At 43.3% G+C, this 23,358-nt stretch overlaps 1 protein-coding gene across 1 annotated transcript in view; it reads left to right on the top strand.

The window, feature by feature from the left end:
* Positions 1–22,295, top strand: part of cfap57 (cilia and flagella associated protein 57) — a 67,847-nt gene extending 45,552 nt beyond the window's left edge. The window contains exons 20-22 of the mRNA XM_080195299.1: positions 10,524–10,667; positions 19,043–19,178; positions 21,679–22,295. Of these exons, the coding sequence (XP_080051425.1) occupies positions 10,524–10,667; positions 19,043–19,178; positions 21,679–21,842 (444 nt within the window). The 3' untranslated portion in view covers positions 21,843–22,295. The remainder of the gene's footprint in view (positions 1–10,523; positions 10,668–19,042; positions 19,179–21,678) is intronic.
* Positions 22,296–23,358: the final 1,063 nt, after the last annotated feature.

Raw genomic sequence — 23,358 nt, forward strand, 5'->3', positions numbered from 1 at the left:
TCTATACAATCCAGATAGATTCATAATGCTATTATGAAAGGAGTTTCAGGATTTTGACCCAGTTGACAGTAAAGAAATGGCAATATATTTCCAAGGATAATGTGTAGCTTGGAGAGGAACTTGAAGATGGCGGTATTACCACACATCTGCTACCATTGTCCTTCCAGACGGTCTAGATTGTGGGCTTGGAAGCTGCTGTCAAAAAGCCTTGCTGAATTGCTCTAGCACATCTTACAGATGCCACACACTGTTGTCACTGTGCTTCAGAGGTGGAGAGAGTGAATGATGAAGATGGTAGATTAGATGCCAATTATGTATAACTTTATCCTGGATGATGTCAAGTTTCTTGAGCGTTGTTGCATTCATCCGAGCACACTCCTGACTTGTGACTTGGAGATGGTGGAGAGGAATGCTTTTGGGAATTAGGAAGTGAGTTACTCAGAGCAGAATTCCCAGCCTCTGATGTGCTCTTGTAGCCACAGTATTTATATGGCTGGTCCAGTTCAGGCCAACAAAACAAGATTTCCGTAAGATTTAAAGTTTTTTTTAAGGGAAAGCACAATAATCATCCAATTTTATTCTCTCCATGCCATCCGTCATGCCAAAACTATGGGCAGAATTTTTATCCTGCATCCGCGAGGACGGTAACAAGGGTGTAAAATATGGTGAGAATTGGGAAATGTGATTTCCTAATTTTGCAAACTCCTCGCCAGTGGTGTAATGAGAATCCCACCATGGAAGGTCAAGAACCTAATTTAAATGCATTAGCATGCTGTTAGTGAGCCCTTCCATCACTGAATATTTCGTCAGGTGCTGGTATGATTTATAACAGCTCTGTAAACGAGCAACTGGCAACCGCACCTCCGAATTGTATATCAGAGGTGAACACTCAGGTCGCCATCACCCTCCACGGTTTCAATTGCAGAGGGGGCATCACAGAGGACACGGGGGACACAGATAAGTGCAACTCGGGGATGGGATGGTTGTTTGAGTCTGGGCATCTCAGAGGATGGGGTTGTTCACAGGCCTTACCGGCCCTACAGGCTGTGAACCTCTAAGTTTAAAGGGGCCTGGTGACTGGCTTGCAGGCATCATTTACTGTGTCCTCCTTTCTGATCTTGTGGTGGTATCACCACTGAGGAATTGCCTTGTAGAGTGACAACTGGAAAGTGAGTGGGAGCAGGTGAATCTACAGGGTCAAGGCATGGAAGTCAGCATCGCCTAACGTCAACTGTGGATCTTGGAGATACACCTTGATGTAGCAGGAACGTGGGAAAGAGTACGGAATGATTGGCACTTAATGAGCACAGGTGAACCTAGGCAGTAGTAGGGATAAAGCACCATTGTAATAATGCACTTGTATTAAAAATAATTTTGTTCACCCATACAGTTCCTCCACAATGTCATGTCATAGCACCATGCCCTGCAAGCACTCATGCAAACTTGGCACTTCATCCCTGTGCATGGGAAACAAGATCGCATTAGTACAGGACAGGGGCACACTGATGGGAGAAAGTTACTTAAATGAGGCTTGCACCATGCTCCATGAGTTGAGGGTTCTCACTTTTGCTTGGTGCCCCCCACCTCGCCCTCTGCACAGGAATGGTCCTGCTCCTCACTTGTCAGTTCAAAGTCTTAAAGGGTATTAGGGTTTTCAGTTTAGGCATGACTCCGGGGGGCTATGCCCACTCACACCAGTTGTGCTCAGGTTTGCCCTGCAATGAGAGAGATGGGGAGAATATAGACAGGAGTACTGCCAGGTCAAATGGTGATGAAGCCTGGCATGTGTGGGAGGTGAGCGGAAGTGGGGATGCGGGGAGTGGTGAGGAAGTGTTTAAATGGAGCTCCCCACTGATTACAAAGATTAATTTTTCCCAGGACGAATGAGTCAGTGGCAAGCTACCACAAATGCAGCGTGAATCACTTGGAAAAGAAAAAAATTGATAAAGAGGCTGAGTATACAGTGAGCTTTCCTGCTGGTGTGGCAGGATTCTCCCGGACTGACACTTTGAGAAAATATGGGAAAATTCCAGCCTATGTATTAACTCTGCAGTTAGAGGTGCTGTTATAGGTGCATTAGTTTAAAAAATAGTTTGGAAGCCAACTCTTTACTTACCAATTGAAATACAAATTTAAATGATTTTGAAATGTAAATGCCTAATACAGTAAGTCCTCCCCTCCCATTTATCGTTTAGATACAGTATGTTCAAAGTTTTCATGGAACTAAAAGTTTCAGAGAATACATATAAGGCAGATCGTGCCTTACGAGCCTGTTTGAGTTCTTTGAAAATGTGACTAAATACATTGACAAAGGACGAGCGGTAGATGTGATTTGTATGGATTTCAGCAAGGCATTCGATAAGGTCCCCCATGCAAGACTTCTTGAGAAAGTGAGAGGACATGGGATCCAAGGGGCTGTTGCCTTGTGGATCCAGAACTGGCTTGCCCACAGAAGGCAGAGAATGGTTGTAGATGGGTCTTTTTCTGCATGGACTTGGGTCACCAATGGAGTGCCCCAGGGATCTGTTCTGGGACCCTTGCTGTTTATAATTTTCATAAATGACCTGGATGAGGAAGTGGAAGGATGAGTTGGTAAGTTTGCTGACGACACAAAGGTTGGTGGTGTTGTGGATAGTTTGGAGGGATGTCAGAAGTTGCAGCATGACATAGATAGGATGCAAGGCTGGGCGGAGAAGTGGCAGATGGACTTCAACCCGGATAAATGTATAGTGGTCCATTTTGGCAGGTCAAATAGGATGAAGGAGTATAATATCAAGGGTAAGACTCTTAGCAGTGTAGAGGATCAGAAGGACCTTGGGGTCTGGGTCCACAGGACTCTTAAATCAGCCTCGCAGGTAGAGGATGCGGTTAAGAAGGCGTATGGTGTGCTGGCCTTCATCAATCGAGGGATTGAGTTTAGGAGTCGGGAGATAATGTTGCAGCTTTATAAGACCCTAGTCAGTCCTCTCTTGGAATACTGTGCTCAGTTCTGATCGCCTCATTACAGGAGGGATGTGGAAGCTATTGAAAGGGTGCAGAGGAGATTAACAAGGATGTTGCCTGGATTGAGTGGCTTGCCTTATGAGGATAGGTTGAGGGAGCTCGGTCTTTTCTCCTTAGAGAGACAAAGGATGAGAGGTGACCTAATAGAAGTGTGTAAGATGTTGAGAGGTATAGATCGGGTGGATTCTCAGAGGCTTTTTCCCAGGCTGGAATGGTTTCTACGAGAGGACACAGGTTTAAGGTGCTGGGGAGTAGGTACAGAAGAGATATCAGGGGTAAGTTTTTCACTCAGAGGGTAGTGGATGAGTGGAATGAGCTGCCGTCAGTGGTGGCGGAGGCAAATTCAATAGGGTCTTTTAAGAGACTTCTGGATGAGTACATGGGAGTTAATAAATGGAGGGTTATAGGTAAGCCTAGTAGATAGGGATATCATCGGCGCAACTTGTGGGCCAAAAGGCCTGTTATTCTGAAGTTTTTTTATGTTCTATGTTCTATGTTCTAAAACACTATGGAAGCAGCTGGTTCTGTACTAGATTACAATATCTTGGGACATGGATCTGAGTCCAGTTCAGCCTAATGGATAAAAGACTCTTCATTCTGCCAGTTGTAAGGGTTATAGATAAAACTAATTGAGGCAGTTTCAAACTAGTTCATCAGAGGTGCTGGACTATATAATAAACCTACTCACAAATTGTCACATACTGACAATCTCATTCAGTGATCTTTATTGGGATGGCTGGCGTGCAAGTTGCTAAAGTTTACACTTGCTCATCTGACACTTGAGTTAAGTCACACAACTGGGACAGCTAGAACACTAGATTGAATTTTATCCTGGTGTCAAATGTGGCTCAAAGAAAGCACCCTTTCCTCTGATTTAGAAAACCCTAGATTCAAGTCCCACTCCACAAATTTTATACAGAACCATTAAAACACATTATCTGGATATTATCACTTTGCTGTGCAGAAAAAGGTTCCTGCGTAGCTACAGTGACTACATTAGTTCGTAAAGTGCTTTGGAATGTCTGCACAATGTAAGTACAAGCTGTTAATGCTGTGCTAGCTGTATTTGTTTTTGACATCCTTAATATTGACACAAGGTGCCAAAAGTCAATAGTTACATTTCTCAAGATTCAGATTGCTGATTGGGACTGCACAAAGGTTACCCATGTTGATTGTGGACCTGCGTCTCCCTGATCTCCATCTCACAATAGAGTGAACAGCAATGCTAACTTTCTCGTATCGTCATGACAACAGTCTTCACAACATTCATCCTAACAATGTAACATCTACTGACCACTGCTGGCCCCTACTACAGCTTGTAAGAGTTTACTGCTGGGATCCAGGTAACTCAACAATAACAATTTGCATTTATTTGGGCCTTTAACATAGTAAAGCACCTTAAGGTACCTCACAGAAGCTTTAGCAAGCAAAATTTGACACCAAGCTAAATAAAGAGATCCTGGGAGAAAGGATCAAAAAGCTTGGTCAAGGAGGTAGGTTCCAGATAAGAACATAAGAAATATGAGCTGCAGCAGACTATTTGGCTCTTTGAGCTTGCCCCACTCTTCAAGACCATGGGCAGAATTTTCTATTCTGGAAACTAAGATCACTGACAGGTGGGAAAGTCAGTGTCATTCCTGCTGAGCCCAAGGCAGGTTCTTGCAGTAGATCATCCATTAATCAGCTCATTATTTACACATTAATGAGCAGTATATCAAATCTCATGGTGGCATGGGCTGGGATTCATCTGCCCCAGCATTATCTCATAGAAACTAGAAACAGGAGTAAGCCATTTGGCCCTCCAAGCCTGCTCCACCATTCATTTTGATCATGACTGATCATCAAATTCAATATCTGATTCTCCCTTCCTGCCACATCCTTTGATCCCTTTAGGGGATATGGGAGGAAGGGAGGTTGAAAGTCTGTGCGCAGTATTTAATTGACACCCAAACATCCATTCATTTTCTGCAACTTAGGACTGTGATGAGTGATGGCCCCCAGAAAACCCAAACCATTGGGCCCAAAGTTCAGTGACAACTCCCTGGATGGACTTCTCCAGGCTGTCCAGGATCAATGGAAGATTTTCTATCCCAGCGATGTCGGCTGGAGGTACACTAACCAACCTCACAATGCTGACTTGGGAGGTGGTCAGCTTGTTTCAAGCCTGTTTCAAACTTGAGTATTATCACTAATCCTGCAACCATCCTTTCACTATCTCAAACACTGGGTGCACTCACTAATACATTGGTGATTAGGGCTTGAGCTGATTCAACAATGACCCTGACCAGGTAAATGATTAAAAAGGAGCAGTATTGATGACGACATAATTTAATTTAATAGTTGACAGGACAATAACTGGTTGTGTGAGATTCCAACTCGTCATGTGAAAATGTGGCTATTGTACAGATTTGCTTTTTGTAGTCCTGGGGTTTAGTTATTAATAGACATTTGGTAGTACAAAACTTGAGTATTGCTTAAAATAAAGGCATGTTGTAGCTTTTTGTCTTGCACTCATCAGAATACTTTGCAAGAATACCAATATAAGGGGAAAATAACAATTTATAATCCATGAGAAGAGAATGCAGATTGGTAGAGGTGTTGCCATTGAGAATGCATCAGTTGATGGTAACAGACAGATAACTATCAAGCATTGTTTGAAACTGAAACCAGGCAGCTTGACTCTGATTTGTCAATGTTTGGCCCCGGAGAATTAATCATCAAATGGTTTTCTGTAGAAGGGTCATTTAAATCTGAAACATTAACTCTTTTTCTCTTCACTGATGCTGCCAGACATGCTGGCTGGAATTATATCGCTCCACCAGCTACAAGAATCGGAGTGGGCGAGGGGTGGACCATGGGAAGGTTCATCGACCTGGGGCAGGATTTTACAGTTTTGGGATGAGCAAAGCCGTAAAATCCCGGCCGCTGAATTTATCCAACGTCCGCAGTATTTTGCTTTTATTTAAATAGTTATTACTTATTTTGTTTAGCTGATGCAGGCACAATGTGTGTACATGTGCTTTCAGCCTGCAAAGTCACTGTAAGAAGCTTTCAGTGCATGCAAATGCACCACACTGAAAGCCAAACTGACAATGTTAAATTGGTTGTCAGCATAATTATTAGCATACTGGGGATTATTGAGTAAATGTTGTCCAATCGCATCTAATTTTGGATACTGTTTTGAATTTTGTAAGCATGGGTTTGTTGAGTATTGTTCAGTATTTGCCTAATGGGAGCAGTGGCTGGGACATGATGTTTGATACGATCTGTAAGTCTTTGGGATGCATGCTGTACATACCTAGCATTACACTGGCTCTTCCCATGCAGTGTAAGTTGTTGTTTTCCCCTTAGATTGGTGTTCTTGCAAAAATCCCTGATGAGTGCAAGATGAAAGCTTTGACATGTCTGTCGTTCAGCAAGACTTACTTAAGAACATAATAAGAACATAAGAACATAAGAAATAGGAGCAGGAGTAGGCCATCTAGCCCTTCGAGCCTGCCCCGCCATTCAATAAGATCATGGCTGATCTGTTGTGGCTCAGTTCCACTTTCCCGCCCTCTCCCCATAACCCTTAATCCCCTCTCTTATCAAGAACCCATCAACCCGCTTCTTAAAAATATTTAGCGAGGCAGCCTCCACCACTTCAACGGGCAGAGAATTCCAGAGATTCACCACCCTTTGAGTGAAGAAGTTCCTCCTCAACTCCGTTCTAAACCGCCTCCCCTTTATCTTGAGGCTGTGCCCCCTAGTCCTACTGTCTTTTTTGAGCGGGAAGAGTCTCTCCACCTCTATCCTATCCATCCCATTCATCATCTTATACGTCTCAATGAGATCTCCCCTCATTCTTCTAAACTCTAACGAGTACAAGCCTAGTTTATTCAGCCTCTCCTCATAGCTCAATCCCCTCAACTCCGGTATCAGCCTAGTAAACCTCCTCTGCACTCCCTCCAGGGCCAAAATATCTTTGCGCAGGTGCGGCGCCCAAAACTGCACACAGTACTCCAGCTGCGGCCTCACCAATGCCCTATACAGCTGCAGCAAGACCTCCCTACTTTTATATTCAATCCCCCTCGCTATGAAGGCCAGCATCCCATTCGCCTTCCTGACCACCTGCTGCACCTGCAAGCTGGGTTTTTGCGACTCATGCACAAGGACCCCGAGGTCCCTCTGCACCGTCGCCTGCTGCAGTTTTTCGCCACGTAAGTAATAGTCCTTCCTACCATTCTTCCTACCAAAGTGGACCACCTCACACTTGCCAACATTAAATTCCATTTGCCATTTCCTGGCCCATTCGCCCAGCCTATCTAGATCCTTCTGCAGACTCTCCACACCCTCCGCACAATTTGCCTTTCCCCCAATCTTGGTGTCATCAGCAAATTTCGACACCCTGCACTCGGTTCCCTCCTCCAGATCATCTATATAAATGGTAAATAGCTGAGGCCCCAGCACCGACCCCTGGGGCACCCCACTAGTCACCAACCGCCAATCCGAATAGCACCCATTGACCCCCACTCTCTGCCTCCTATTTGACAACCAATCCTCTATCCACGCTAACACCCTACCCCCAACTCCATGTCCCCTGACCTTCTGCAATAACCTCTTGTGAGGTACCTTGTCAAACGCCTTCTGAAAATCCAGAAAGACCATATCCACCGGCTCTCCTCTATCCACTGCCCTAGACACATCCTCATAGAACCCCAGTAAATTTGTCAGACACGACTTCCCTTTAATGAAACCGTGTTGCGTCCGCCCTATCAAGCAATTCCCTTCAAGATGCCTCGCAATTTCCTCCTTAATGACGGATTCTAACATTTTACCTACCACAGACGTTAAACTAACCGGCCTATAATTCCCCGCCTTTTGCCTGGCACCCTTCTTAAACAACGGCGTAACATTAGCCGTTTTCCAATCTTCCGGCACTTCCCCGGAATCCAGCGACGTCTGGAAAATAACCACCAAGGCATCCACTATCACCTCCGCCATTTCTTTCAGAACCCTCGGATGCATTCCATCCGGTCCTGGGGACTTGTCCACAATCAGCCCCTCCAGTCTGTCGAGCACCACCTCTCTAGTAACAGTAATGTCATTAAGACCCTCCATTCCTACCACCTTTCCATCGCTAACACCCGGCAAATTATTCACGTCCTCCTCCGTGAAGACAGAAACAAAAAAGTTATTCAAGACCTTAGCCATATCCCCATCCCCTACTACTAGCTCCCCTTTCTCATCCTCTAAAGGACCAACGTTCACCCTAGCCAGCCTCTTCCTTTTTATATATTTATAAAAACTCTTGCTATCCTTTTTTATATTAAGTGCTAGCCCAGCCTCATAGCTTCTCCTACCCTCCTTTATCAACTTCTTTGTCAATCTTTGTTGACATTTAAACCTTTCCCAATCCTCTTCTCGCCCACTACTCTTAGCTACTCTAAATTCCTCCGCTTTTAATTTAACACTTTCCTTCACCTCCTTCGTTATCCACGGCTTATTACCTCTCTTCCTACTGTCCTTTTTAACCATCGGAATAAATTTCTGCTGAGCACCAAGAAAGATCTCCTTAAAGATCCTCCACTGCTCCTCAGCAGACCTACCTTCCAACGCACTCCCCCAGTCCACATTCGCCAATTCTTCTCTCATCCTACCATACTCCCCTCTATTCAAACAAAGGACGCGTGTCTGGGAACCCACTTTCTCCTCCTCCATCTGCACCAGAAACTCCACCATACAATGATCACTCTCTCCAAGAGGATCCTTAGGTGGAGGACATCTGGCAGACTTAGAATCATAAAATAGCACAGCATAGCAGGAGGCCATTTGGCCCATTTAGTCTTTGAAGGAGCTCTTTCCCGAGCTGTAACCCTGCAATTTTTCCTCCTTGGATTAATTTTAATTATGTCTACTCTGTGGAGAGTAAACAGGTGAGGTATTAAAAATAAACAGGTTACTTTTCACTCAAAACATGATTCTTTTACACCACTGCCCATGAATTTTAAAAAATTGCAGGTCCTTTTGCATGAAAATGACTCCAATTGTACTTCATCTGAGGCCTGAACTGACAAACTACCAGGCTGAAGCATGTTTGTAACTTGAAGACAGAAGAAGCCTTCTAAGTTAAGGACTAGACTTGTCTTTGTGAGGCCGTTATGGGGTAAATCGAGATGATCATACTGTCTTAACTTTAGACCATACAAAAATTCATGAGGCAGCTATCTCTGTATAAAAGCATACCGTTTATTTAACATAAACAAGCAGCTGCAAGGAGATCACCAAAAGGGTTAAGTAGCTCTTAGTTAGAGCACCAGAACCTCTCCAATTAATCTAATGTATACAGATTAATTATAGTTTTTCTTATCAATCATTTCCATCTTACATTATCATAAAATCATTACATCTAGTATACACACATCAATAGTAATCCCTGACATCCCCCTCAGCTAATCGCATTTTACCATCTTGCATAATGATACCTCATTCATCCATGAAATCTGGACAATAACTCCCATCTTGGCTGAAGTCACTTCACTGTTGCCTGGTTACCTTAGACGCTTACTACAGGGGTCAAAGTAATGTTCCCGTTGGATCTTTGTCAAACTGGATAGACACATGATCCCCCATCCGGGCATGTTTTCACCCCAAGTATGGACAATGAATACACCTATCAGAAATGTTGCAATATATGTTCCTGCATAAGAAACTTTCTGATATGAATTTTACTAACCACAGGGTCTCAGGCCTTTGGTTCTGAACTATTTGCCTTTACCATCATACCTTGCAATAACCTGCTTTTGGCTGAAGCGAACAATGATTCATACAATACTTAAAACATTAAAATATCAGCATATGTGTTTGAAAATCATAATTATTTGTTTAATTCTCATACTGCATTTACATGTGTAAGCTATTCTCTTGTTAGCTTATTAACTTGTTTCAAGAATCATTTAACTCTTTACTGGTAATCCTGTCAGTACCTTAATGTATATTGTTTAAAAACCTTATTAACTGGTTAGAAATCTCCCACTTCAGAGGCCAAGAGGATCAAATGTATATCCAGTCTTCCTTTAATCTGCTTCAATTACCCCCTCTGGCAAATTACTCCTTGCTCTAATAACCCTCTCTCAATCTCTGTAAAGAAATTTCGTTTCTCCACTCTGTCAAAATATTTAGAATGTGTGAGCAAAGGATTGATAGCAGACGAGAGCCATTAATGCGTGCCCTTGGAGAATGCACGTTTGAAATGGTTTAAGATGGGAGGGTTCCATGACAATATCTACATTAAGGAATGGTTTAAAAGAGATAGTGATTTTTCTCTGTGGTAAGCAAGCTAGCCCATGAAGTAATTGAAAATAATTGTATTTGTTTACTGTTCGTGCACCTTACCTGCCAAGATTGTAACTCTGGCTCATTACCTGAGAAAACCTGATTTTCAATTCATGGAGCCCAAGTTCAAATCAATCCAATTTACCTAGCAGTTCAAATGAATTAGTTGTTCAACTGTTTTTAATGCTATATATTCTGTTTGATAGTTTGAAATTGCAGCCGTTGATTCAAACATTCAGCGAGAGTTTGGACGACAAAGAAACCACTTGGAGAAAAGTATTGCAACACTACAGAAGAAATTATTGAAGGACACAGAGATTCACCGTGCTGACAATGTCCATATTATGCAGGTGGGATATTCAGCCACAACAGCTTGTTTTGTATAGTGCATTCTGTCAGCTGTAGCCCAGTGGTAGCATTCTTGCCTCGTGAGTCATAAAGTTCTAATCTCCAGTCTCACTGCTAGGCTTAAGCACAAAAAATCAATGTTGACTCTTTAGTGACTTGCGCAGTGGTTAGCACTACTGCCTCACGATGCCAAGGACCCGGGTTCAATTCCCTGCTTGGATCACTGTCTGTGCGAAGTCTGCACGTCCTCCCTGTGTCTGCGGGATTTCCTCTGGGTGCTCCGCTTTCCTCCAACAATCCAAAAGATGTGCTGGTTAGATGCATTGGCGATGCTAAATTCTACTTCAGTGTACCCGAACAGATGCCAGAGTGTGGCGACTTGGACATTTTCACAATCAATTCATTGCAGTGTTAATGTAAGCCTACTTGTGACTAATAAATGAACACAGATAAGAATATCATCAGCAGAAGAGCCAAAGCAAGGGCAGAATTGGGCTATGTTATGGAATTGGGAATAGGTGGACTTGATATGATTGAAAAACTTAGTTTGAAGTTAAATATGACACTCACATAATATCCTCTGAAAAATTCAGTCCATCTAAAACTCTGCTGCCTGAACCCTAACCTGAACTGTCCCATTCACTCATCAGCCTGCTTTTGTTAACTTAGTGAATTTCCAAGGCTTCAAATTTAAATTTGCCACCCTTACGTTAAAACCCTTTTATTTCCATATCCTTCCCTAATTCTATCAACTCTCCCAGCCCTCCAACCTCTCCAAATACTTTGTTCTTCTAATACAGCTTTTAATGTAGTCTGTACTCTGTGCTCTTCATTGAAAGACATGCTCTGGGATTCTGTTCCTAAACCTCTCTTTACTTCCACTTCTCATTCCTCTTTTATGAGCCTTCTTTTTGATCAAACTTCTGATCATTTCTAATTTCTGTTTGTGTGTATGTGCATCCATTTTAATCTGATTATGCATCCATGGAGCAGCTTGAGATTAAGTCACTTCTTTTCTGTTTAAATGCAAGTTGTCAAGAAGGATCCTAGAAGGGTCTTGGAAAAAGGGCCTTAGAGAATTGGATATAATCTGAAATAAAACATCTTTCAGAAGTTTAATTTAAAGGGATAAAACATGACAGGAGGGCTCCAAGCCATGGTTTGCTCCTCTTGCTCCATGTGGCAGGCTGGGGATAGTTCTAGTCCCCTGGGTTAGCATGTGTGCAGGAAGTGTCTCCCGCTACAGCTCCTAGAAGCTCGGGTTTCAGAGCTAGAGTGGCAGCTGGAGACTCTGTGGAGCATCTGCGAGTCAGAGGGTAGCGTGAATAGCTCGTAGAGAGGGTGATCACACCACGGTCTCAGACTCCACAGAGAGGAAGGGAATGGGTGGCCACCAGCCAGAGCAAGAGAGATAGGCAGCCAGTGTGGAAATCTCCTGTGGCCATTCCCCTGCAAAACAAATGTACCATTTTGGATACTGTTGAGAGGAATGATCTCTTAGGGGAAAGCAGCAGCAGTCAAACTCGTTGCACCATGGTTGGTTCTGCTGCAAAGGGGAGGGGTAAAATGTATGCCAGTGCAATTGTTATAGGAGGTTCAATTGTAAGGGGGATATATAGGTGTTTCTGTGGCCACAAACAAGACTGTAGGATGGTATGTTACCTCTCTGGTGCTAGGGTCAAGAATGTTTCAGAGCAGGTACAGGACATTCTGGAGGGGAAGAGAGAACAGCCAGTGGTCATAGTACACATCGGTACAAACAACGTAAATAAAAAAAGGGATGAGGTCCTAAAAGCAGAATACAGGGAGCTAGGAAGAAAGTTAAGAAACCGGACCTCAAAGGTAGTGATCTCAGGATTACTACTGGTGCCACGTGCTAGTCAGAGTAGAAATGACAGGATATATCGGATAAATACATGGCTGAAGAGATAGTGTAAGGGGAAGCATTTCAGATTCCTAGGGCATTGGGACTGGTTCTGGGGGAGGTGGGACCTGTACAAATTGGACGGGTTACACCTGGGCAGGACTGGGACTGATGTCCTAAGGGAGTGTTTGCTCGAGTGGTTGGAGAGGGTTTAAACGAATATGCCAGAGGGAAGGGAATCTATGTATGGAGTCAGAGGAGGGAGCAAGGAAAAAACAAACGGTAGAAAAGGAAATAAGCAAAGTGACAGGCAGAGAAACCAAGGACAAAGTTCGAACAGGGCTATAGAGAAAAATATTGGGAGCAAGGCAAACAATGTTAAGAAGACAAGCTTAAAGGCTCTGTGCATTAATGCGTGGAGCATTTGCAATAAAGTGAATGAACTAATCACGCAGATAAATATAAACAGATATGATTTAATTGGGATTACAGAGATATGGCTGCAGGGCGACCAAGGAGTGGGAATTGAATGTCCCAGGGTATTCAATATTTAGGAAGGACAGACATAAAGGAAAAGGTGGTGGAGTGGCACTGCTGGTTAAAGAGGAAATTAACACAATAGTGAGAAAGGATATTGGCTCTGACAACGTGGAGTTTGTACAGGTGGCGTTGAGAAACACCAAGGGACAAAAAGCATTAGTGGGTGTCATATATGGACCCCCAAACTGCAGTGGTGATGTTGGGAATGGCATTAAACACAAAATTAGAGATGCATGTGGTAAGGGAATATCAGTGAACATGGGTGATTTTAATCTGCACATAGATTGGGCAAATCAGATTAGCCACAATGCAGTAGAGGAGAAATTCCTGGAGTGTATACAGGATGGCTTTCTTGACCAATATGCGGAGGAATCAACTAGAAAGCAGGCCATCTTAGACTGGGACTATGTAATGAGAAGGGAATCATTGCTAGTCTAGCTGTACAAGAATCCTTGGGGATGAGCGACCATAACATGATAGAATTTTTTATCAAGATGGAGAGTGAAGTAGTTGATTCGAGACCAGAGTGCTGAATCTTCATAAAGGAAACTATGAGGATATGAGGTGTGAGTTGGCCTTAATATATTGGGGAGAGTTAATTAAAGGGATGACAGTGGATAGACAACGGCAAACACTCAAGGAATACCTGCGAGAACTGTAGCAACTGTTTATTCCTGTCTGGCACAAAAGCAAAATGGGTAAGAGAGCCAATCCATGGCTTACAAAGGAAATTAGAGATAATATCCAATCTAGGGAAGAAACGTACAGATTGACCAAGAACAATAATAGGTCTGAGGACTAGGAGCAGTTTAGAATTCAGCAAAGAAAGACCAAGGGATTGATTAAGAAGGGGAAAATATAGTACGAAAGTAAGCTTGCAGGGAACATAAAGACTGACGCCAAGAGTTTCTACAGAGACATGAAGAGAAAGAGGTTGGTGAAGACAAATGTAGGTCCCCTACAGACAGAAATGGGAGAATGTATAATACGGGACAAAGAAATGGCCGAGCAACTGAATATGTGCTTTGGTTCTGTCTTCACAAAAGAGGACACAAAGGAGATGTCAGAAATGTTGGAGAATGCAAGATTTAGTGAGAGGAAAGAACTGAGGGAGATCAATATTAGTTGAAAAATGGTGCTGAGAAAATTGATGGGATTGAAGGCAGATAAATCTCCGGGGCCTGATAACCTACATCCCAGAGTACTTAAGGAAATGGCTGTAAAAGTAGTGGATGCATTGGTGGTCATCTTACAGGATTCTATAGACTCTGCAACAGTCCCTTCAGATTGGAGGGTAGCTAGTGTCACCAAATATTCAAAAAGGGAAGTAGAGAGAAAACAGGGAATTATAGACCAGTCAGCTTAACATTGGTAGTGGGGAAAATTCTCGCATCCCTTATCAAAGACTTTATAGCGGAGCATTTAGAAAGCAGTGGCAGGATCAGACACAGTCAGGATGGATTTATGCAGTCATGCTTGACAAATCTGTTGGAATTCTTCGGAGATGTAACTTGTAGAGTTGACAAGGGGGAGCCAATCAATGTAGTATATTTGGACTTTTAGAAAGTTTTTGACAAAGTCTCGCAAAGGAGATTATCCTGCAAGACTAAAGCACATGATTTGGGGCAAGTGTATTGAAATGGATAGAAAACTGGTTGGCATAGAGGAAACAAAGAGTAGGAATTAATAGGTGCTTTTCAAATTGACAGGCACTAACTATTGGGGTGCCACAGGGATCGGTGCTTGGACCCCACCAATTCACAATATATGTTAATGACTTGGATGAGAGAACAAAATATAACATCTCAAAATTTGCAGATGATACCAAGTTGGGTGGGAGTGTGTACTGTGATGAGGATGCAGAGATCCTTCAGAATGACCTGGACAGGTTGGGTGAGTGGGCAAATCAATGGCAGATGCAGTATAATTTGGGAAAATGTGAGTTTATTCACTTTGGAAGCAAAAACAAGGCAGCAGATTACCACCTGAATGGCTGTAAATTGGGAGACGGGAGTGTGCAACGGGATCTGGGTGTTCTTATGCACCAGTCACTGAAAGTAAGCATGTAGACGCAGAAGGCTGTAAAGAAGGCAAATGGCATGCTTGTCTTCATTGTGAGAGGTTTTGAGTAAATGAGCAGCGATGTGTTGTTGTAATTATACAGGACTTTGGTGAGGCCACACCAAGACTATTGTGTGTAGTTTTGGTCTCCTTTTCTGAGGATGGATGTTCTTGCTCTCGAAGGAGTGCAGCAAAGGTTTACCAGGCTGATTCCAGGGATGGTGGGACTGATGTATGAGGAGAGATTGAAGAGATTAGGATTGTTTTTAATGGAGTTCAGACGAAGGGGTGGGCCGGGGGGGGGGAAATCTCATAGAGACTTCTAAAATTCTAACAGGCCGAGACCGGGTAGATGCAGGGAGGATGTTCCCGATGGTGGGGGAGTCCAGAACCAGGGGGTCACAGTCTGAGGATTCAGGGTAGACCATTTAGGAAGGAGGTGAGGAGATATTTCTTCACCCAGAGAGTGGTAAGCCTGTGGAATTCATTACCACAGAAAGTAGTTGATGCCAAAACATTGAATGTATTCAAGAGGTGGCTAGATGTAGCACTTGGGGCGAATGGGATCAAAGGTTATGGGGAAAAAGCAGGATTGGGTTATTGACTTGGACGATTGCCCATGATCATAATGAATGGTGGAGCAAGCTCAAAGGGTCAAATGGCCTTCTCCTGCTCTTATCTTCTATGTTTCTATGTCATGTAAGATGCACCTTGTTGGAGCCATTGTCTCAGCAACTAAGCATTGAGCTGGCTCATTTAATACAAAGACTCGTGGAGACAGTATCCTGGTTAAAGACGTTTCTTTATTCCCCAAGCTTGCTTCAGTGCACAAGGGAGGGCAGTTTTGGTGACTTTCCAAAATCGCTCTAAAAAAAATTGCTCTCAGTATTACAATTATACAATTTTCAAATGTCAGTTGCCCGCTTTCTCTGCTCACCGCAGCCAAGTGTGAGCCAGTCATTATTAGTAGGGTTATTTACAATGGCCCATAACATTTACTCTCTGACAGCATGAGTATATGATAGTTTGTGGACTTTGAAAGGTTTTCTCACAATCTTCTAGCATTCCTTAGATTTTTCCTTATCTTGTGTCATGTATATGGATTTCAGTAAGGCGTTTGACAAAGTCCCTCATGGTAGGCTGGTAGAAAAGGTTAAGGCGCATGAGATACGAGGCCAGGTAGCTAGGTGGATTGAGAACTGGCTGGGTAATAGGAGACAGAGGGTAGTTGTGGAGGGGACCTTGTCGGGCTGGAGGCCAGTGACCAGTGGTGTGCCACAGGGCTCAGCACTGGGACCTCTCCTCTTTGTAGTATACATAAATGACTTGGAAGAGAGTGTAGGTGGTGTGATCAGCAAGTTTGCTGATGACACCAAGATGGCAGGGTTGGCGGGTACTGAACTAGATTGTGAGGTGATACAACAGGATATAGATAGGTTGGTGCATTGGGCAGATAGGTGGCAGATGGAATTTAATCCTGACAAATGCAAGGTGATGCATTTTGGAAGGAATAATGCAGAGAGGAGCTATGTGATAAAAGGTAGACAGATTAGGAGTATAGACATACAGAGGGACCTGGGAGTGCAGGTTCACAAATCCATGAAGGTTACGTCACAAGTGGAGAAGGTTGTTAGGAAGGCGTATGGAACGTTAGCCTTTATAGGAAAGGGTATAGAGTATAAAAGCTGCCGTCTAATGCTTCAGTTGTACAGAACGTTGGTTAGACCGCATTTAGAGTACTGCGTCCAGTTCTGGTCACCTTACTACTGGAAGGACGTGGAGTCTCTGGAAAGGGTGCAGAGGAGGTTTACCAGGATGTTGCCTGGCATGGAGGGGCTGGGTTACGAGGAAAGGTTGGAGAAACTGGGACTTTTCTCCTTGGAAAGACGGAGATTGAGGGGGGACATGATAGAGGTATATAAGATACTGAAGGGAATAGATAGAGTTAATAGTGAGAGACTGCTCCCTAGACTGGGTACAAACACGAGAGGTCATGATTTAAGGGTGAGGGGGGAGAGGTATAATTTGGAAGTGAGAGGAAGGTTCTTTATGCAGAGAGTTGTGGGGGTATGGAACGCGCTATCGTGTAGGGTGGTGGAGGTAGGAACGTTGGACTTGTTTAAGGTTCAGTTAGATAGACACATGAGTGAAACGAGGATGGAGGGTTATGGGAGGGGCTATTAAATAAGGTTAGAACCTCGGGAGACACTGGAAAAGCAGACTTGTAAGATTAACGTTTTTGTCTTTTTATTCCGCAGGTGGAGGTCCACCTCGTGTCAAACGAGGGGCATGCACACGGTGGGTCGTGCGTGGGCTGCTCTTGGAAGTTCCGGGAGTGGCCTAGTACGTCGTGTCGGTGTGTGTGCTTGATCCTGGACCGGTAGACGGGCGCCGCAACAGCTCGGTGACTAGCACTGCTAGCTGTGCAGATACATGGATTTGGGCCTGTGTCTGTGGGAGTTTGCGCATTCTCCCTGTGGTTGCGTGGATTTCCTCCGGGCGCTCCGGTTTCCTCCCACACCCCAAAGATGTGCTCTTAGGCTGATTGGTTTACCAGATTGACACTATTCTCCCCTGAATCTGGCTAAGTTAGGGGTTCCATTCGTAGACATGCTGGGTAGAATAGGTGTAGGGTGATGCGGCGGCACGGGCTCGTTGGGCCGAAGGGCCTGTTTCCCGTGCTGGGTTGTTCTTTGTTCTTTGTTCTTTGTATGGTCTATTCATTTGGCTGTCTGAGATCTCTAGCACTGTTCTTAGAAGACTGCCTAGAGTTACTGATAAGAATTGCTTTTTCCTTTCATTCAGTAGCTGTATTGTTCCGAAGAATGTTGTTCTTTTCACTTGACTGTGTCCCATCATGCCTTAGATCATTGTGCTATTGACCAAGATATATGCTTTTAATCCAGAATATTCAGAAATACATGTTTGAACAGTAGTTACATGTGTCTCTGTACAAACAGGTACCTTTGTAAGATATATTCCAGGCACGTTGTGATTTCACTCTAAATCAATCTACCTTGATTTGTTAGTGTTCTCGTCCCAAGTCATTCTAAACCCCCTCATACAGATCTGAGAGATGTTGACAAGAGGGCCTGAAAATAAATTGGATTATCAGTTTATTTTAATACAAACAGAGTGGTACAGTGGTTAACACTACTGCCTCACAGCACCAGGAATTGGGGTTCAATTTTGGCCTCAGGTGACTGTGTAGAGTTTGCACTTTCTCCCCATGTCTGCATGGGTTTCCTCTGGGTGCTCCAATTTCTTCCCACACTCCAAAGTTGTGAAGGTTAGGTTGATTGGCCATGCTAAATTGCCCTTCAATGTTCAGGGGGCAGTTAGCAGGGTAAATGCGTGAGGTGACGGGAATAGGCTTTGGGTTGGATTGTTGTCGGTGCAGGCTTGATGGGTCGAATGGCCTTCTCTGCACTGTAGGAATTCTATGATATTGTATTCTATGATAAAAAACCATATTATTTTTACAAGGTAGAAAATCATTCTGAGTGATATGATTATTATCATTACTGTTCATATAGGGAATAACTGGAATTCAAGGTCATGCCTTAAACTTCAAACCAGATGGTGTTGCACCATTGGGCTTCTTCGTCTAATTCGCCCTTTTGTTTCAAGTAATCATTTTGGCTTAAATAAAAGCAAATTACTCTGGATGCTGGAATCTGAAACAAAAACAGAAAATGCTGGAAAATTTCAGCAGGTCTGACAACACCTGTGAAGAGAGAATAGAGCCGACGTTTTGAATCTGAATGACCCTTCATCAGAGCTGTGACGAAGGGTCTTCCAGACTCGAAACTTTAGCTCTATTCTTTCTCCACAGATCATTTCTGGGTTTTTTTTTGTTTGTTTAATAACCCATGAAACTAATTTCTGATCCAGGTTATTTTTATTTCTTAGGAAAATGTTGCTCTAATTAAGGAGATTAATGACTTGCGACATGAGTTGAAGGTTTCTCGAATCAAGGTACATGATCTGGAAGTAGCTCTTGGAGCCATTAAGAAGAGCAAGAAACCATGTGCCGTTGAATTCAAAGGTAAAATATTTCAATCTCCCCTGTAATTGACAAAAAGACAGAGAAAGGAAGATTGGAATATGCCGCTTATTCGATGTGTATGATCTCAGTGAACCAACTCTAAGGCCTTTATTGAGTAGAATCATCACTACCAGCATTAGGACCAGTTTTCATTTGACACTATTAGCTTGAAACAGACAAATTGTACTTCAAATCCAAACACTTTGAACCTTTATGAGAAGTTTTTGGGGCAGTTTTCCTGTTCTTGCGCTGGAGCTATTGAATCTCCTCGGCAAGTGAGAACAGAAAAATAGCAGAGAGGAGCTTACACCAATTAGAAAGAACACAACTTCCTGCCTATCAATTCAAATGAACTGAAAATTGTGCTTCTGCTTCTCTATGGTCATTTCTTCTGACAAGAAGTGCCCCCCCCCCCATTGGAATTTTAGCAGGCAGGTTGCGGACAACGTGAAACCCCATTGACAGAGGGCAGGAATTTCTGGTTTTTAGACCAGCGCGGCCAGAGAATTCCACCCTTTGTTTCTTTATACTTCAAATATTGAGGGTGAATTTCCAAGGGGATTCTCCTGATCAATGATTGTCCATTTTAATAGTGCCAGTTTCCCAAGGTTTCCATTCCACTCTACCAAAGTGACAAAGATGATTGGGAGAACCCCTGCAGAAATTCCCTTCCAGTGCCTACGAAGTCTGGCACTATTTTTTTACTGACATATAACTAGACTTTTATTTTACAAGAATAACTGACACAATGGGCAGAATTTAACCTGGCAATTGGAGGTGAGCAATCTAATCCAGAAACTATCTTAGTTGCTGAAGGATAGAATTAGAACCAATCTTTTATATTTATTTTAGAGTTGCACATAACCCAACAACCACAGTCTTGCCTATGCCTATTAATGGGAGTTAAAGTGAATGTCCAGTTAATGTCTATCCCTGATTATAAGTAAGGGGCATGCCCCTTGGGCAGTGCCCGCCTGGCAGTGCCAGCCTAGCCTCCTGACATTGCCCAAGGGGCATCTCGGCACTGCCCATGGGGCATTGGACAGTGCCAAGGGGGCAAGGTCCACTGTTAGTCTGTACTTGGAATGACTGGGAGAGAGAGAGGGAGAATGTGATCAGAGCTGGCCATTCAAATGGGGGGGGGGGTGTCAGGATGTCCAGATGCGCATACGCCGATCTCTGCGCTGACAGATCAGCGTATGCACAGGGGCCTGCTCAGCGCTCTGCTGCCAGCCTCTCCAGTGGGAATAGGCCCACGCCCACAGATTTCCAGAGTGAATCATGCTGATGCACTCTGTGATACACAGAGTAATGGAGATTCATTCTGGAAATAAAGCTAAAAGAAAAGAGGGGGGAGGGTTCACTCCCATTTTTCCATACACTGGGGATTTTGAATTTTTCTGGGAGAATCCTAGTCCATGTCACCCACTTTTGTATTTGTCCTGGGTATATTTGCAGATGTGCGAGTTACCTCTATACAGCTATCTAGAAAGTAATTAAGATATTCATGTAGATCATTAAGTTTTATTTTAACCCTGCATTTTGGCTTTAACAAGCCAGCACCCAGATCACCCAAGTTCCCTGTGTCCATGAGGCAAGAGCGCAGAGGGGGCACTAATTTAATGAAATTGACATGCTGGGTAGACTTTAAAGACTGAAATCACTAAATATACCACCAGCCACAATGAAACGCTTCTGCTTACAGGATTACTTCTCACTTTCTGAAATTGCAATATTGAGTGTCAATTTCAACCTTTTGGTGTTGCTTCCAAATGTCAAGGAATATATTCAATCCTTCATCACAAATTCTTGCTGTCAACTTTTATAACCACATGGGAACAGCTGCCTTCCCCTCAGCCACATGCCATTCCACTGGGCAGAGAGGATGGACACTGAGATCCAGCTTCAAGAAGATGAGATCCCCAACACAGAGCCCCCTGACAGAGCATCAGTTCTCTCAAGATGGACAGGAATCAGTGCCTCGACACTTAAACTTTCACAGCTGGTTGTTGTGGACACGATTTCCTTCATTGTGATTGCCAAGTTGCCCATTACTGAAGTGCCCACTGTCATCCATGCCATCGTCCATTTAATTAAGAAACCTTCCCTTGACAAATTTGACGCATTGTCCCACCTACCACCTCTGATTCATCAAGAAAGCTCGATACGAGATATATATGCAAAGCACCATTGGAAAGAGCCACAGCAAAGCCAGCTGCAAATTCCAACAGGTTACTGACTTGCTACAGGTCTTAACCTTTTGGCTGTGACTATCATTTGACAGTTTTGCTCAGTCTTCCCTGCATCAACACAGAAGTCATTCTCAACTTTATTTACAGTTTGAACATGCACACCTTTCCCATTATGCAGATGCCAGGTATTTTGTCTCTCTTAGTCACCACAGTACAAGGACAAAATGCATAGATTTGTTTTTCTGCAAATGGAGGAACAGTTAGTTGTCAATATTTTGGATAAAGGCACAAATGTTTTCTTTTCCCAGATAATTGCTCACGGAGTGGTGGAGTCGCGCGTCTTCATTTTGATCACGAGACAGAACGGATCATTGAACTTCAGCGACAGGAAATTAAACAACTTCAGGAACAACTTCCAACAAAGGAGGAAGGCAAATCTGTTGGAATGTTACCTGCAATTCCTATCCAATGATCTTTTCAAATATGCAGGAAACCAATGTGGCATATACTTCTCATGTGCACACAATGAACTAGCAACATAATTACAGATGAATTGTTCTTAATATCAAGTCAGTCAATTTTTTCCCCTCCTTTCAAAAGTTGCTGGTCTGTTGAATAATCGGAATCTGTTTCTCAACAAAGTGACCAGTGCTTAAAGAGTAAATCATTCATTTTTTCATCATTTGTGTTTCATTAAGCAAAATTGTTTCTCAATCAGAAGCTTGGCTTCACTTATTAGCTCAAAGTAGATTGTTCATTTAAACAAATTAGATTTGTTATTTTAAACAAATAAGACTTAGATATTATCTTTTTTGATTCACAGATGAAAAAGTCCACTGTAATCTATGTATTTTTCTAATACAGGAACAGCTAGGTGCAGTGCATTAAACAATTGTGAAAGTTAAAGTCAATATTTATAAACAAATTAAAACAAGGTAATGCATGCATTACTGGTTCCTGTTGTACCTGCTCAGTAGCTCCCTCTGGTAGAATCTGTACACTTTCAATATTGTAGTTGTTTCTAGCATTTTATTTATTAAGATTGTGAAATTGACTCTGAAGTTCAGGTTTTTGCAGGGTTGAGCCCATATCTGATATGGGGATGTATTTCCTGTCCAATTGGAACCAAAGAGGGCAGGAATAGAGGCGGGTCAGATGAAGTGGAGGCTCATCCACAGCAGCCATCACTGAGCTACTGATTGTTCTGAGGGAGAATGTTACGTTTTCATTCATTCGTGGGACATGGGCATCACTGGCTGACCAGCATTTGTTGTCCATCCCTAGTTGCCACATTGCTGTGGCCCTGGAGTCACATGTGGACCAGTGCTGGTAAGGACTCACTGCATGGTGAGGGCTGCCTGCATGCTTTTGGAGTTGGGTGAAAACAAGGAGTTCAAGTGGTAAGTTACAAGGAGGTAAGTAGTTATTGAACTTACTTTTGGGGTGAGCTAAATTAGTTCTCATTTGGGAAGTTAAAAGCTGCACTTTAGTGCATTCCTGCAAAAGGAATCAGCTGAGTCAGCTCTCAATTTGGCTGGTTGTTTGTACAACTAGTTAAAACTAGTTACAGGGCTTTGTAAGTTGTGCCTATAAAAACAAAGGCCTCACAGGGCTGCTCTTACTGCATGGTGAGTGCTGCCTGATTGCGAAGATGCTTTTGGAGTTAGCAGAAAACAGGGGATTAGGTGAAACAGGCAGCAGAGGCTACAAGGGAGAGAGCTGATTGGTTATTAGGTGTTACGTTTGATTCCCTGAAACTGACAGTAAGTTCAGACTAAAAATACTAAAGGTAACATCACAGGAGGGCTGTGATTTGATTGGCTAACAGGGAGCTGCACTAAATTTGAAAACCCATTTAAATTACTGACATTGCATTGAGACTGAGGTAATAAGGAGATAAGAACAAAGAACAACCCAGCACGGGAAACAGGCCCTTCGGCCCAACGAGCCCGTGCCGCCGCATCACCCTACACCTATTCTACCCTGCG

The sequence above is a fragment of the Carcharhinus amblyrhynchos genome, chromosome 9 (genome assembly GCF_965287045.1).
Source record: "Carcharhinus amblyrhynchos chromosome 9, sCarAmb.v2.hapA, whole genome shotgun sequence".
Lineage (NCBI taxonomy): Eukaryota > Metazoa > Chordata > Chondrichthyes > Carcharhiniformes > Carcharhinidae > Carcharhinus > Carcharhinus amblyrhynchos.